This window comes from Aulostomus chinensis, chromosome 2 (genome assembly GCF_037954235.1).
Source record: "Aulostomus chinensis isolate RoL2024-O1b breed Wild chromosome 2, RoL_Achi_v1.0, whole genome shotgun sequence".
In the NCBI taxonomy this organism is placed as follows: Eukaryota; Metazoa; Chordata; class Actinopteri; order Syngnathiformes; family Aulostomidae; genus Aulostomus; species Aulostomus chinensis.
In genome coordinates, this window is record NC_141321.1 from 22829535 (window position 1) to 22847162 (window position 17628).

The following is a 17628-nucleotide window of genomic DNA, read 5'->3' on the forward strand; positions in this document are numbered from 1 at the left end:
ATACACACGTACATATATACTGTATATATACATATATACTATATATATACATTTCTTTAAAACCGTGTCACAGAACAAAAACTCTGGCGTCATTACGACAGTCAAGTGTTTTTGTGTGTGTGTGTGTGTGTGTGTGGGGGGGGGGGGGGCATATAAAGTGCCAGCCTGTAATTGCATTTTCACCCTCCCCCCTCCCACCAGGTTTGTGCCCTCGTGTTTCATCTTCATCTCTGCTCTACTAAGTCACTTTCACAATTTTTCTCAATCCATGTGCTTAAACTGTAACATCATCAATACTGATCTCTGATGAGGACCGTAGATGAGCTGCATGACACGAACGCCTCCAAGAAAACAATGAGGTGAAAATAAGGAGAGCGGTGAATGAGGAGGAGAGGGGCAGAAAGAATACAGAAAAGCTCAGATGTACCAAGAGGGCAAGTCTACTACAAGATACTATCAAATTAGGAGAAATGGAAAGCACAAAGACAGAACATTCCATGGCAACATGCATTATGTTGTTATGTGAAATATAATGTAAGCAGTGAAAACATCTTATCTTCCCTTTGAAAATAAACCCAGCAGGGATGTACACATTGCAGCAGAGAAACCATACCGTACCATATCATACATTCTCATTACTTCCCTACAGTGTCAGAATATTAAACACACATCTGCCATGTTTAGACATACATGACCACTCTTCTCTATTCAAGCAGCCCCAGAGGACACGTGACTGTGACAGTGACTGATGTCCTCAACTGTAAAACTGATGAAGACAATGAATAGTTTAAGAAGCCAAATGGGAATAAATCTGACATTCTGCTGGTTAACTTAGGGGAAGGGATGCAATCAGTCACTGTACATGTAGATTTGAGCTCACAGTCCCCCGAGAGAGTTTGCAATTTTGATGATAATATTCAAACTCATAGCAAGGACAACTTGAATCTGCAGCTTTTATGCAAGTGAGCAGAAGATATCCTGCTAACAAGCAAACAAATACCAGTGATTACATTACCTCTGTGGCAGAGGTAAAGATATGATGTTAATTTCTTTTTAATAAATTCCAAAGGAGTTGAGTGTGCTAACATCCAAGTGGAGGGTGTTTAATGCTCCTCTGGAAGTTTTAAGTGTCTCGCAGAAATCTGGCAGGGTTGCTTACTCTTCTTACTTTTAGAGCTCTCAAGCTACGAGACCCAAGTCCCACTGTACCCAAGCTGGTGCATAAAGGTGCTGGATCATGTAAAGCAACGTGGATAAAAAGATTTAAAATAAACTCTAAAAGATACAGGTAATTAATGCAGTGATGCCAGCAGAGCAGTAATTTAGTGAGATGTTACATTTTTATTTTAATTTTTTTGCATTGGTCAAAATGCTGTCACAATCTGAAATTGTACTTCCAACACTTTATGAGGAGGCCAGTTAAAAGATATGACGTTATGAAAATAAGTACTAGCAAATCTTCCTTACATATATGTAATCAACATTTTCATAAGATCGAAGTTGATGGACATAATGGGCATGAATCAGAACCGGGGCCCAAAGCACCAGACTGGGACAATCCTACTTCTAAACAGTATAAAATGTATATTTTTTAATACACATTATCTAAAGAATATTTAAAAGGTACAAAATACAGCCACTATGCAGCTTTTGAAACATTCTGTCAATAGAACCGGACCTGGCCACGGCCCCGGTCCCATGGAAACGTACCAGAGGAGCGTTATCGAGCTCCCCACATCTCTGCAACTACACAGCAACAAATCCCAGTAAACAGCTGCACACATCAGGAACTCCAAACTGCACATCCTGTTTCATGCCATCGTTTAAATGGCAATGTTCATTCTCGCATAACGGAATTGCCTAAAACCGAGTGTCCCACAGAAAAAGGACAGCGTACTCTATTTTTGACTACTAGAGCTATTTTTACTAGGGTATAATTACCCCTTTTGCAGGTCAACAAAGTCAAATCAACTATAGTGTTGGTTGAAAGTCAAGTTAGAGCTTCAGACTGCCAAACTGACATGGACGTCTCCCAAAGCATACTATATATTTTAGAATGATAAAACATCTTCTCAAAAATATATGCAGAAACTAAAAATATCACCTCTCAGTTTTAAGCTTCAGCCAGCATTGGGATTTTTTTTGTAGAACATAATGATTTCGTGATGGAGATGACCTTTGACCGCTTAAATATAAAATTCATTTCATTGTCCGGCGTGCCGGCGCAGAGCCATAAAATTTCATGAAATGTCGTTTGAGAAAATGACTGAACAGTTGATCTGGGGGCACTGCTCTTCACACATTAGCTGATGTCGCAGATAAAATAAATGATCAAAGTTTACCACAAAGAATAACTTATGAAGCATCAAATGTAACTGGAAAATAAGAAATATGAGTAAATTAGCTATATCAAAATGCAAAGGAAAAATCACCCTTTTTAGAATATCTACAACCTTGTGTTTGACACCATTGCTGAACCGTTGCAGTGAGGGGTAGTGGCGGCTATAATACCACATTGGACTTGGATTAACTTGATTTTCTTTACAATTCCAACAGCTGCCTTTCATAAAAAAAGATTAATCATTTAATCTGCAAAACACCAAGAAGATCTGAAAAATATTCATCGGAATTTTCCCAAAGCCCAAAGTGAGGTGTTCAAATTGCGTTTAGTTTTTTTGGTCCACCCATCAGTCCAAACCCCAAAAACTTCTCATATTACATCATAAATGACCAAAAAAAAACAAACATCAAATCCTTCCATTTTTGAGCCTGGAACCTGCCAATCTTAGACATTTTAATGATTAGTGGATTATCAAAATAGCCAAATGGATTATTTTCCTTCTGATCAATTTATCAATGAATTTTTTGCAGCTCTAAGCTGAAGCAGACAAATGCCAAACCATATAAAGATGAAAGAAAAACCTGAAACATGAGTGGAGAAACTGATCAAAAGCATTTTTTCTTCACTAACAGTACACATATTGCTGCGCAGGTTTAGCATCAGATGCAATGAACGTACTTGAGGGCGACACAGCCGGAGCCACCAGGGGGCGCTGTCCAAAACACCTGGATGCTGGTGCGTCTACGAGGAGTGCTCTCCGTTACTGCAGGTGGGCAGTTGGTCATAAACTGTGTTTCCTCCTCATCAATTATCTGTAGAGCGCGCGCACACACACACACACACACACACACACACACACACACACACACACACACACACACACACACACAGTGATTAGTAAAGAATGAAATCATCTTCAGATGAGACTCGCCTCTGAGGCACTTGAAACATCTGCATGTAATTCCAGTAATTCTACTTATCAGGTGCTGGATCACTTCATATTAAATATCTCTATTGCCTAGAAACACAGTTAACCACTAAAATGGCAAAACACATTTACTGGACAAAGCAAGTGATTTCTTTCCAACATAAACCAAAGAGTAAACAACCTGAAAGTTAGTGTTAGTCTGGAACTCAGTCATTTTATCATTAGGTGTAATCTGCATGTTTAAAGCTTACATAATGCGCCTGCTAGCATATGTACTTTATCAAGCTAAACTAAATGCACTCCATTGATTGATGTGTTGTGTGTTTGTTAAAGGACTTAAGTCCATTATATTCGGACACCTCCAAGTGATCCAAAATGACCTGTGAGATGATTATCAGAGAAATGTGAGAAGTTGATGAATGATGACGATGATGGAAGGCACCAATTTAACAGTTTCAGGCACTTCAGTGTTATGAGGTGTCATTTAGAATTTATCACACATAATTATGACTTGGATGTTGACATTAACGCCATTTACAAGTTGGAATCTCACTCCGATGTGACATTTAACACCAAAAAGCAATGAATCCGTTTAAGTGAAAGGGTGAAAGATGGCATTCTCTTTTTCAATAGGGCGAGAGCACACTGTCATTCACAAGGACAGAAGTGGTAATAATATGCTGGAATCAGCTGTAACATTTGCTGACATGTCACACTGAGTGGGACTCTATAGAGAGCAGAGAAATGGATTATGCTGGAAAATGACAGCAGAACTAAGACCAGAATGTTAAAAAGTGTCACTACATAAAAAATATATTTCCCAGGTTTTGTCCTGCATACTTGTCCAGAATGTACATTTAGCTCTTGATTTTAATTGGACATGTAAAAAGCATTAAATATTTGTACATCTAACCCTCTGTCTTTTCTCCTCCAGTAAAAACAATTCAAACTTGAATGACTGCATTTGAGGGTGTGTTTCTCAGACTTTTTTGACTCCCATGTCCGTCACGTTATGCATTATGACTGCAGGAGCATGCCTCTCAAAGAAAGCAACAACTCTGAAGGGGTGGATAATAATAATAATAATAATTATTATTATTATTATTAATATTATTATTATTATTATTATTATTATTATTATTATTATTATTATTATTATTACTTTGATTCACTGATTCACAGCTTTACAATGAGGTAAATATAATAAAACTGATGAGAAGAAAAATACAAACAGATAACTGTGACTGACAGGAGTAAAAGGAAACTAAAGGGTTGAATGCTGGAAAGATTTTCTGAGGATTTTTTTAGAAATGTCCAGCGATTCGACTCAGCAGATCTCAGCAGAGAGAGAGTTTCATAGATTAGAGGATGCCATATTGAGAATCGGGGCATGGCTTTGGGGTGCATGGATTGTAGACCCATACCTGATGACCCCAGTTTTAGCCTGCTTGGTGGAGTATGAGGGTGAAAGAGGTCAGATTGGTACAGAGGGGCAAAGGGATAACCCCTGGGAAATTACTTGTTTTACAGTCAGAAGTTGATTCTTTTGGTCCAATAACATTAGAAAACTCCAGAAGAGATGAAAAATTAACTTATTTATCTACACTCAAGTTAGCAGAGGGCTAACCAGAAGCTAGCTAGCTCCTCCGTAGGACCGTAATTCTGTACTCTTGTGGCTGTCGATGTATATATTGTTCTGAGTCAAGGTTCACCTGTGAAATGACTCCTTTCAGGAACAATTTGATTCATTCGGTCCGATAATTTCAGTAAATACACACATTTGTGTGTTCGTTAGAGAGCTAACAAGAGGAGGCCAGTTTACTTAGCACGTTCTCTGTCACTACCTAACATTAAGGTAACAATGTCAACGAGGTGTCCCTCCTTTGACGTTCTTGATTATGCCAGAAACATAAATATGTAGAAAAAGTGGTATCTTAAATGCAGCCCACTCCCTCGGGTGCACACCTGACATATCAAACATTCCATTGCTTTCAAAATGAATGAAAAAGTAGTAAAGTAAGTTGGGTGAGAGAGCACAGTCAGCAAGCTCATTTTCACTGGCCAAAACCAAGGATCTGTTTCATAGGAAGTGACATCAGGGCAGCAAAGACGAGAACTTTCTCACTCCATAAAGCTGTCAGCAGAGAATTTTCTTTGTCATCCAATGTTATGAATGAGTTCCCCTTGAAAGTAGATTGTGTGTGTGTGTGTGTGTGTGTGTGTGTGTGTGTGTTTGTGTGTGTGTGTGTGTTTGTGTGTGTGTGTGTGTGTTTGTGTGTGTGTGTGTGTGTGTGTGTGTGTGTGGCCTATCTCAGACTGACAGATTATACCCCTCACCCCCCACCCTCTAAATGTTTCCATGGTATCTCACAGGCATCCTCTGCTGGCTGGCCTGACCGGATGACAACATATGTTAAAACCAGTGGAGCCTCATGGGAATGCATTAAACACCATCTGTAGAAAGCAACCGCGAACCAGCCAATTTACCAAAAACCTGCGATCCATTTCAACCAGTATTTTGGGATTATGTGAAAATAATTCACCCATTATGAGTATGTCTATGATTACACCACATGTTGCCCTTGAAATGGCATCATTTTCACCCATCACATATCCACATATTTTTCGGTTCACTCATCGCACCCTGCATTACCAGTTGGTTTACTTATGCTCCTACCAACAAAACACCACACACATACACACACACAGTAGCAGCTGACCGCCACAGAGGGCTCAATAAAAGTGCTTTTCATCAAGTCAGGAGCTGTCCTAGGACGGCTGAGATGAGGCACACCAGCAGATTTCAAATGAGCTGTATGTTAAATAAAGCCTGACATCTTCTCTTGCAGCTTTTCTCTTTCTTTCCTCTCAATGCTTGGATGCCGGCCCACCCAGAACTCTTTCAGAATGGTGTGTGTGTGTGTGTGTGTGTGCGTGTGTGTGCGTGTGTGCGTGCGTGCGTGTGTGTGTGTGTGTGTGTGTGTGTGTGTGTGCGTGCAGTGGGGGGTCATGATGGAGGCGTATGTCTCTCAGTGGGACTATTGTCATAGTCCAAATACATGTGAACCACGGGAAGAATTGATTAATTTGTTTTTTTTTAATTTATGTTTATTTAAACATGTCCACATCCAGAACAGTAGGTGGCACTATGCCCCCTTCCAGCTGGCTGCAATCACACTTTCTTCCGGTTCATCTTTTGTGTCACAGACCCAACAAGTTAGTAAGCAGTGTCCCTGTCAAATGGCAAACTTAAATTCAAAGCCTTTTAAAGACAGATGGACAACTCAAACGGAAACAGCAGAACCTTTCTCTCCTTGTCCTTTTAGAAATATGTCATAACTTCAGCCACCCACCAGGTATTTGGCGGTGAACTGTCTGACTTCCGGAGGGGACAAGTGCAGAAGGCCTAGACCAGTGTGAAACAGGTTGAAGCGTATAGCAGAGATAATCGATTCCCAACCACATTAGTCTGACTTCAAAAGGTAAGTTTTCAGTCCGACTAACATGTTTACATGTATTATTTAAGTCCACTTTAATCAGATTAACACAATACCATTTTTTCCACCATCATGTACTCTTCCCTATCACTTTCGGTCACATGATACAAGACAGGAGATTATCTGCAGCCATGAAAGAGACCTTAAAAGGTCCCTTCAAATGTAGGCCCCGGTAATTACACAGCCCATTGATTTGACTAGACATCTACCTATCCTGTCTATCATTCTCTGGGCCCCATTGCAACCCTCAAACTCCTCCGTGTGTGGAGAAAAGTGACTGAACGTGACTAAATGATGAAGTGTTCCCCGTTTTTACACTTGAAAGTTTTGCGGCCGGTCAGACTACGCCGTGCTCTGCCATCTGGCTGAGGAGCACGCTCAAGGCTGGCACTAAGTAACACCAGCATGAAATCAATTGCAAGGACAATTAAAACAGAAAGAACCTTGCCAGCCTTGACGCTGGGCAGTGAGATGTGAGGTGCACACGGGACGAAAATAAAATGTTCCAGTTTTTTTATGTCCTCCAATATTCAAGGCTCAAGTTCACAGTGAGTGCCACAGCATGACAGCGACTGTGATCACTGAAGCTGGAGGGCTGCTGTGCAAACCTCTCCATGTATTGCACTACTGTTTCAATAGAATAATAGGGTTAATATCAACAACTACCTCTTTTACAGCCTAAAAACATACTCAGTGATTTGAGGTTTTGGACAGGATATGGAATTAAGTTTGTTTTTAACTGAATGCCTTCAAGCATTCCTTTAAATTTCAAATCACACACATACTGTCGCCTGATGTGCTGGTTTGTACTTGCTAAAAATAATTCCTATGTTGCTCAGTTCTTTTCAAATCCTTTGACAACTGGATGTCATCTTGTACACTGTAAGCTCTATGAACTACTTGAAACTGCAGCCTCCACTCGGATGAAATAAATAGCGGGGAGACAAAGTAAGACAAAAGGCACAAGAGCGGAACAGGAACAAGTGAAGACAGATGAATTTAAAAAGGGAGAAAGCAATATTGAGTGAAAGTTTCATAGTTTTCAACTTGCAGTTAATCATGTTATTCTAGAATCAACCTACTGCATCTTACATTTGGCTGCACGATACCACCTAAACTGTAAATAAATGTTTATCGATTTGTAACCTGATACAGCCCATTATTCCCTTCTTTCTAGGCCCTGTATCACATATATGGTCATTATCACACGAGCATGTCTGTCCTTGCTTTCTCAGCCCTTCTCTACATTAGTCAGACTAGATCTACACCTATAAAATGCCAATTAGGCTCCCAATTACGCCGCTTCCTGTGTATGTGCCTGCTGCCATCACCACTCCACCAGCTTCATGTTCTCAGAGCATACATGCAGTTGAGAGGATGCTCTTCGCATACATTACATCAAGCCTATTAGGAGAGGTGAGGTGAGAGTAATCACGCTCTGACATGTGAGGACAGCAAAGCTGGGAGAAGAAAATCAGTAAAATCCCCACATCTACAGTAAAACCTGGTGATTTATTTCTTCCATTTTCACAGGGGCCTCGCTCAGTTGGGTCCAGAGAAATGTTGATATTAATTCAGGTTTGATTAATTGTGCTGGTTTCCTTTTCTCGTGAGTGCTGAGGTTCATTAGATATCTGATTAATTGACAGGTTTCATGACTTTTATGGATGGGTTGGTAGTTAATTCATCCGACTTCCAGCAAGTTAAAATCCCACCTATTCATTTTATTGTTGGTATTATCTGCTGGCTGTCTTATAAAGCGTCCTTCAAAAGTGCTATACAAATGTAAATTATTGGTATTTCAAGAGGATAAAACAGACAATTTATTTTCTGACAATAACAGCAGTCGCATCTTCAGCTGCAAACTCACCTGGAAATTCCCAATATAGTCCTCGTCCTTGTCTCCCTCTGCACCCTCCTTCAGGGCAATGAGGGTGAACCCTCTGAAGTAGGATGGGCTGGATGCACTCAGAGACACTAAATGGACGAAGCATCAGTCGTCAGAGTCAAAGCTGATCTTAAATCCTCATTCTGTACGCTGGCTGACTGACATGGACACAATAAACTAGAGGCCAGATAATGTGCTGATTTATGCAGAATAAATAATTCTGATATGATGCAAACTGCTTTTTTCTTCTTTTTTTTTTTGCATAATCAAGCACTCTGGCTGTTCTTGATAATTAGACTCCGATTTTAATTATAATTCTTCTGCCTCAGCCTTGCAGTTTGTCCAAAAGATATTCAAGATAATGATACATGCATTTTGTAATAAAAGCAAAAAAAAAAGTGTTATTTTAGAGATTACATTTACAGGTTATTTATTTGAATGTGGAGAAATGGCATTGGTGGTAGCCTTCAAAATAATGCAATTAAGGGGAAATCTGAATATTAAACTGGAAATCATAGGAGAAGTAGTCAGATATATAGTACAGATGGCACATGACATCACCACCTAGTAACTTTCACTTTTTACAAAAGCTTTTAACCAACATGGGGGGGGGGGGGGGGGTAAAACTTCGAAAATATTGAGAATTTAATTATATGCCATTTACTTGAGTGTTCAAATTACAGTGAAACGATTCCAATCAAGGTTTTACATGCATTCTCTTCTCATAGGCTCAAACAACAATAAACACTGAGCAAATATGGTTTAATTTCATGGACACCCCCGAGACTCATCCTACATATTCTGTAGAAACTTAGTAGTACTCATGAGTGTGTTTAATTGACAGTAAATGCTCGTAAATCCAGCAGGCGCACAAACACAAACCTCTATATGTGCTCCCTGGCTGGTAGCTCTCCGGGTCTCCCTCTACTCGCAGACGAAACTCGTTATTGCCCTCTTTTCGATTGCTCTGAGCCCGTAATATCCGACTGCAGTAGCCGTCTGCCTTCCCGGCTCTCTCGGAGGGCTCCTCGGTGAATGCAAACGTATTGCACGCTGCGGTGGAGACGAAACACAGCAGGAGCATAACGCGCGAATGCAGCGCGGTTGCTGTCATCCTAGATTCCCAGAGTCTTGCCCAAGATGAGAAGAGGGGATGTAAGGGGGGTCAGAGATTTCTGTCAGATCCCGTTTCAGGTAAACAAAAGTGCCGGAGGAGACTTCTTTCCTGCTAGGAGGTTAGACCCATCCTGGTGCGAGTGTGGGAGAGAGAGAGGTATAGAGGACTGGCTGAGACGTGCTGCGCACTCGCTGGAGGAGAAGTGCACACTGCTGGATACAGTGAGCACGACAGAAGGGTCCGGGGGAGACTGAGTGTTGCGTGGCTGTCTCCACGGTCACAGCGAGGTCTATTTACAAACCTGCTAGAGAGGGATACTCTCGACCAACAAAGACAAACATTCCTGCCGCTTCGAGCGGCCAACACGCTTGACATACTGAACTTTCTGTGCAGTGTGTGTGTGTGTGTGTGTGCGTGCGTGCGTGCGTGCGTGCGTGTGTGTGTGTGTGTTCACTCTAGATTCCTAAGGCACGGACACGCACAGAGACACGCAAAGGTAAAGCCAAAGGGTTGTCAAGGTGACTAATTAAAGCAGCTTTTATTCACACGCAGCGCTGAATTCACTGGCTGATCGACGACTATGATGTTAATTTATCTCTATTCAACGGTGAATTGATGCCATACTTTGAGCGTTTTAACAATTAACCGCAAGCAAAACGAGAAGGGTACCCTATATGCATGAAGTTATCAATGGAAAAATAACATTTTTGAACGTTCAAGGCTGCAAGAAACTGCTGGACTTCAGCGCAATTTACCAAAGGACAGAGAATGAGATTTGAAAGGCCTGTTATTGTGACAGCTGAGCTCAATAACGTCAGAAATGAAAATGATCCGACCTGAAGCCATTTGAACGTGTTTTACTGGCTGTGCTGGATCTCCCAGACACACACATGCAGGTCATTTTGCTGCTTTGCTATCGGTGTTGCATGATCTTGAAAATATGGTCTCAAAGTTTATGACTGTCCTAATTTACGTTTAAATAAAATGGATTGCACATGCCTCAGATGAAGCACCATTACATAGGTGAAGCTGTTAATTAGAGAATTGCCAGAGTGCTGCACTATGAACTGGAACATGATTTCATGTTCTCACTCCCCCACAACAAGATGGCCCCCCAGCTTGAGAAGACACTGATATGGGTTACTTGGTTTAAAATAGTAGAATTCCACCTGTTCCAAGCAAGAGAGGACATGAACAGTAAAATATTACTTAGTGCACCAAGATATTGTAACAGAAATGTTGTAGGAATTTAGGTTTGGTGACTTGCCTTGTCTTGATCTGTTCCCCTCAGTGTTTTTATCACTCGGGTGCATACAGAACCAGGAACTCTCGGATGCTGGAATAGTAATCAGTCATTTAGAAATGAATGTTGAACACATGATCACTTGCCATGATAACCAACTGCACCATTTTAATAACAGCCTATAGTTTACCAAACCATGACAACAGCAAACAAAGACTGAGCAGAGAGAGACATATTTAAAAAGAAATTAGCAAATTATTGGCCAGCAACTGTGTCCCTGCGCTACTGAGTAAGAAGTGACATGATGTGACTGAGCACGTGTGAAAAATCAGAACAACATAACAGGGGTGTAAGAAGTCTGACTGAATGAACCTACACTTAGCTTTGTTCGTTGGTTTGCATCTTGGCTCGCTTGTGCTGAAACACTCACTCCATTTTGATGGTGTCATTCACTAGAGAGATAGAGATAACAGCAGCCTGGCTGCTCTCAGACCAGAGATGATCGGGGCAGAGCTGGCAGGGCAGGAGGCTATAAACTGAAAGTGCTGCCCAGCAAATATTACATGATTTAACAACTTGTTATATGTGAGGCCGTTAAATCTCCAAGTGTTCAAATATTTTTCTGAAGAATTTGAATGATTTTTTTGCTTCTTGTTAAGTGTTCTAAGATTCACGATCTCGTTTTTAGTTGTCCTTGTTTGCTTGTTGTGGGTTCATACCGGGTGTGTGCCTCTGTGCACACGCGCCTGCTGCTCACCTTCAGACTAATCCAAATGTCAATACATTTCAACTGCTCCTTATGATCATTATCAGGGAAAGTGTCCTCTGTGTCCAGGCGCGATCAAACCTATCAAGTGGTGAGCACGTTAATGTTTGAATAAGACAATATACTTTTGGTTGCCGAGATTTATTGTTTTCTATTGTACATCAAAGATTTAAGACACAATTTGATTTAATTTAATATGTTTTGCCTTGTTTGCAGCCTAAGAAATCAAATATTTTCTCGCTTGCTGCCTCTCATATTCTCTCTCTCACTTCCTTCTTTTCGTGCAGTTTTTGAAAGCTGCCTGTTGTCTAGGAGCACTCCAGTCAATGAAATAAAAACATGACACTCTCATTACACAACACAGACGCACTAGCAGGTGTGAAGCGATGAAGTCAGCTGACGTAATCCCCCTCATTTTATAGCTTTTTAATCTTGCTCAGGAGGAAGGCTACATTTTATCATTTGTGACATTTTGTTGCAACACCCCCGGAGTTTATTTTAGTCTTGAGAAGGGTCAGCAGGCATATAATGAGAACACAGCCTGTTCTGGTGGGTACTGACAAATGGAGTCTCTATATGCTCCATACATCTACCACTGGGTTGATGGATGGAAGATGTAGTAGGAAAGTAAGAGATTCCGATTAGCAGAACACAACACCAGCAGGTGTCAGGACAGCAGGAGTTTTTTTTCTTCACAGCCCTGCTGAGATCAACCTCTTTTCCACCTTAAATTCTTAGGTTATTCCCTGCATACATATCCCAACAATGTCTGCCTGCTGTGCATGTTCCATGAGGGATTTACAAAAAGTCTCATGATGACAGTCTTTGGAGTAGGACCCAGTGGGTGTAAGGAGCTGGACAGGCATTTGAGTGAGAAACACTGAAGACGGGCAGACATACACAGACAGAGGGAAGAATCCAGAAGTGGATGAGGCAGGCTGCAGGCTGGAAGGCATGGATTTGGGACACATGAAACTTGTTCAAGACAGACCTCCAAGGAGACTTGCACTAAACTACAAACAAGGACTTAGCCGCAGGTGAACAGATGATGAGCTGAGGAGTGTAATGAAGACAAGCTAGTGTGTGTTTACCTTGCAAGATCATAATATCATGAGATCACATGAGAAACCATCTTTTTTGTATCTGCACACACACACCACATACACACACACACACACACACACACACACACACACACCCTTGTACTTGACACAATACATTCCTCACCCTAAACCTAACCATCTGAACTGACTGCCTGACCTTAACTTGACCCTAAACCTAACCAGAGCCTAATTCTAACCTCCACCCTAAAACCAAGTCTTGACCTTCAAACAGCCCTTAGAAGATGTGAAGACCGGCTAAAATGTCCTCACTTTCTAAAAATGTCCTCAATCTGTTAAATATGTATGCTATGCCTAAGTATTTAACAAGTACAACACAACACAACACAACACCACCCCACACACACTATGTCTCCAATATTTACCTTATTGGATATAAACTGTCTTTTTCTGTCTCTCACTACTCTTGAGTTACCCTTGATTTGGGCGCATAGCCCCTAACACAGTTCCAGGGGGGCTACTCAGATGCAACACAAGGAGACTCAATGTACTGTGTCGTAATGTCTGTGTGCAACTTTGTGGAATACAGCGGTGATGAATATAGCCTTCACTTTGCATTGACCTTTTCTGAACAAAAGTAGGATGACAAAAAAAGTCATGATGTAATCGCAAAAGTCTGGGGCTGGTTGACATGCTGATAAAATGAAATTAATGTCATTTTTTTTTTCTTTTAATACCACCAGCTTTTACTCATCCACTAGACTTTCTACACTTCAATTTCCTAAATCAGGAGAAGTAAAAATCACAACAGATAAAAATAGCTTCAGATTATATGATATTTTGGCAAGGGATATGATGCATCAAAGAGCTGCGTCTCAACAAATATTCAACCGAAATCTTTTAAAACCTTTTAGATTTGTTTGCAGCAGTTGTCAGCAGAGTGTTGTCCTGCCACTGGAGGAAAGGTTATTTTCCACCCCGTTTCCCAAGGACAGCTTTTCTGAAACCTCATCTCCTACACATAGTAATCACAAAAAAGGTCCATACAAGGTGCCAGCTTGTTGACACATTCCTACACTGATGTGGACAGTGAGAGGAGCAATTAGGAGTTCAGCATCTTGGTCAAGGGCATTTGGACACTGTCAGCTGAGGATTGAACAAGTGTTTACTGAACAAGACAGACACTCAATTACCAGCGCTATGATGACCATCACATTCACAGGATTATGAATAACCTGTGGATAAAGATTATTTCTCAAAAGTATATGTCTTCAAGAAGGGTGGCTTACCTCTTCACAATGTGGAAATGCTGTAAACATTTTCAGGATAATTGTTGAATTACAAACAGATTTGCTGTTCTCCTGATTTTTAGATAAGAACTTTTGTGAAGTCTGATGTGATAACGTGTCATTTTTAAAAAAAAAAGTGGGTTCCTAGAAAAAGTTTGAGAAACACTCCTGTATACATTGAAAAGTCCCTCAAGGTACATTTTGTGGATTCATAAATAAAATGACCTGATTGAAGAGTGAAAGTTGAAAGAAAATGAAATAGAACGTTGGAGTCAAGGCAGCACGGTGGTGCAGTGGTCAGCACTGTCGCCTCACAGCAAGAAGGTTCTGGGTTCAAGTCCCAGCTCGAGCACGGGATCTTTCTGTGTGGAGTCTCCATGTTCTCCCTGTTCCTGTGTGGGTTCTCTCTGGTACTCCAGCTTCCTCCCACAGTCCAAAGACATCAAGAGGGGACGAGGCTGATTGATACTCTAAATTGACAGTAGGTGTGACTGTGAGTGTGAATGGTTGTCTGTCTCTATGTGTTGGCCCTGTGATGGACTGGTGACCTGTCCAGGGTGAACTCCTCTTGCCTGGAAGCCGCTGGGATAGGCTCCAGCCCCCCCACAACCCTTAACAGGATAAGCGGAAGAAAATGGATGTTGAATTCAAGTTATTAATTCTCAAGAAAGTGCTTTATAAAGGCTTCATCGGTTGGACAGAATGGGTTGTGCATACTGTAGCAACAAAACGTGAGGGTGATGTGTTTTTCTCTTTTACTTGGTTTGTTTGTTTTTGAAAATGTCTTCTACTGCCATGTCTTTTAATGAAACATTTTATTTCGATCCACAACAAAAAAAATCAATAATTTAACAAAAGATAATTCTGCATCTGAGTATAAATCATTAAATGTGGTGTGTGTATATTTTATTACCTCAGCAATAATATAACACGTGTGTTTTACTTAACATCCTCAAGAGAAAAATTATAGCATTATTTTGTCTTTTTCCCCCCACACACAACTCAGAATTTCTCTACTCCTGCGTGAGCCCTTTAAAACTTCCCTGTTCTTTGTTGTTTCCACGTAGGAATAGAGGTCAAGAGGGAAAAATCAAATTAGGCCTTCATTTGATCGTGGTGAAGCAGGAGAGCCTGTTGATTAACCAACTGAGCCCCCCACTGCAGAATCATTAAAGCCATATTAAGCATGTAATAGCACAATATGCTAAGAAGATCCACCATGTAGTTCCCACTTAATTTGAAGGAGAAAACCAGTATCGAGTCCATTCTGGAAAGAAGACAGCAAATCTGTGTTGTGGACAATAGTCCTTTAGCTTTATATACATTAATATTTTATCCATAGTACACTGATGTGCGTAACTCACTCAGATGTCACTTCATCTGCATTCTTGGGTTGCTGAACTGAGCTGAGTAAGATGTCTTTATTGCCACTCTGGCTCCATGCCTCTCTTGTGCTGTGGAGGTAATGTATTTTGATGTCCGTATAAAAGCCTGAATGAAACATATGCTGTGGCTAAGCCTGCAAACGTGCGAGGGCAATCACAAATGATTACAGTCACCCTGCCGATCCCTGTCAAGGGTGACAGAGATCACCTACAGGTGCTATAGGGCCCACTGAAGCATTATTTATTGAATCCTTTAGCTTTTGGGGTGTATCCAAATGGCTTTCAAAGATTCCAACACCCTGTCAGAGTCTATTAAGTGAGTGTGTCAGAAACAACAACAGACTATACCTCAGCAAAAAGTACCACCGGTACATGAAGGGTTTTTTTAGGTTTCTGAGTGAAGTCTTTTCATGCATGTGGTTAGACATTCGTACATAAAATCTGGACATTACAGCAATGATGATCAAAGGCAGTCTACTGTATTGTTAACCCAAGCAAAGATAATAGTCTCACAAGATATGCAGGAATAGCCTGACTCTCAGGAGTTGTCATCCGTGAGGTAAAACAAATACAAACTGCCACAGCATGAGAGCAAAAATGGGTTTTAGGGGTGATGAAGATGAAGGTTTAAATTAAGGATAGGTTTAAAAGAAGGCAGGCTAACATTATGCTGCATGTGCAGGGGGCTTTAAGCATTGGCCTACAGTTTGTCGTATCCATGCGTTGCTCATTGGCATCCATGCATGATGTCCGTCTCAGCAGGATGATTAAGGCTTGATGGAGCTCTTGTCACACTTTCCGACCCCAGGAGGTTGTGATTCTATTAACATATGGCTAACTTTAGAGCTCATCTTCTACACACGTTTCACTTATAACATGAGACAATTGAGAGCATGGTCCATTTACCCACAGAGCTAGAGTGGCCCTCCTGAGTCTCAGCTAACATCAGCCACAATCCAGTGGTTACATACCTTTCAACAGCAGGGAAAAAATACCTCAGTCTCCTGCAGATGAGGTTTTAGCTCATTTTATTTTTATTGCAAAGACAGTGTGCCAAGAAGCCCTGGGTGGGACACAGGACAACCAGCACCTTATACCTAAATCTACTGTTGAGGGATGCTGGAAGGTGGCTGACTCATCAAAAAGGAGCTGGGGATTGCTTCCCAGATGCAGCTGTTCAGCGCTCACTCCTGGGTGTGCTGCGGACAACATCCCAAGGGCTGATGTGATGGTTCAGCACCTTGGACATGGACAGCATGTGTCAAGTCCACTGTAGCATTGAGTCCATATGCTCTCTGACAGCCCTACAGCTGTAGCGCTGGAGTTAAAACAGCCTGAGGAAAAGCATCTGCTGGCTCAGCTTTGGAGCAAATCTGATAGACTTGATGGTGAAGCCCAGTTGTGTTCCATCAGGTCAGCCAGTCATCTGAATACGTCAGGCCCTCCATCACACGTTCCATGAGCAGCTCCTGTGTCATCCCCACTAGACGGGGCCAGCGGATGTCCATGTAAAAGGTTCATTAAAAACAGTGAGTGAAATGCAGTCCACCAGCTCTTCTATGTTTCAGTTCAAAATCTGTCGAACTGATTCTAGACAAAAATGTGTTTACTCACATCCGTGGACGTCAGTCTGTGTCATACATCAGCATAACAACACTAATGGTGCGTAGTATTTGTGCCACATAGTGTGTAAAATGTTGAGAATGGAAAACAAGATCAAATGTGTAATTCTGGTGGAATGTATATTCATCCTGTTATACGTAGTCTTGAAAATTAAGTATATGAAGGAATCAGGTATATTACAGCAATAAACCTAATGTACCTACCACTGAATGTATTATATGTTTCATTTTCATTAGCCTTAATCATGTGATCTGACTCGAAAGCACACAAAATTGTACATTATATTACCATATTTACGACACTGCGTGAGCTGCTGAGGTAATGGGTGCCATGGCATCGTTTTGAGTGCTAATATAGTGTGACAGGTTCACATGAGACATACAGGACCTGTAGCGCCTCTAGGCATGACATTCAAGAGGAGTGAACACATGTGCATCTTCAGCTAACTGCAGTTTCATAGCTAAAAGGTCAGTGGCAAGTGGAGAGCTGA

General features: G+C 41.2%; 1 protein-coding gene across 1 annotated transcript in view; it reads right to left on the reverse strand.

Moving 5' to 3' along the window:
- spon1a (spondin 1a) overlaps nucleotides 1-9988 on the reverse strand; it is a 57856-nt gene extending 47868 nt beyond the window's left edge. The window contains exons 1-3 of the mRNA XM_086185308.1: nucleotides 9537-9988; nucleotides 8637-8743; nucleotides 3020-3153 (exon numbers count right to left, since the gene is read on the reverse strand). Of these exons, the coding sequence (XP_086041434.1) occupies nucleotides 3020-3153; nucleotides 8637-8743; nucleotides 9537-9768 (473 nt within the window). The 5' untranslated portion in view covers nucleotides 9769-9988. The remainder of the gene's footprint in view (nucleotides 1-3019; nucleotides 3154-8636; nucleotides 8744-9536) is intronic.
- Nucleotides 9989-17628: the final 7640 nt, after the last annotated feature.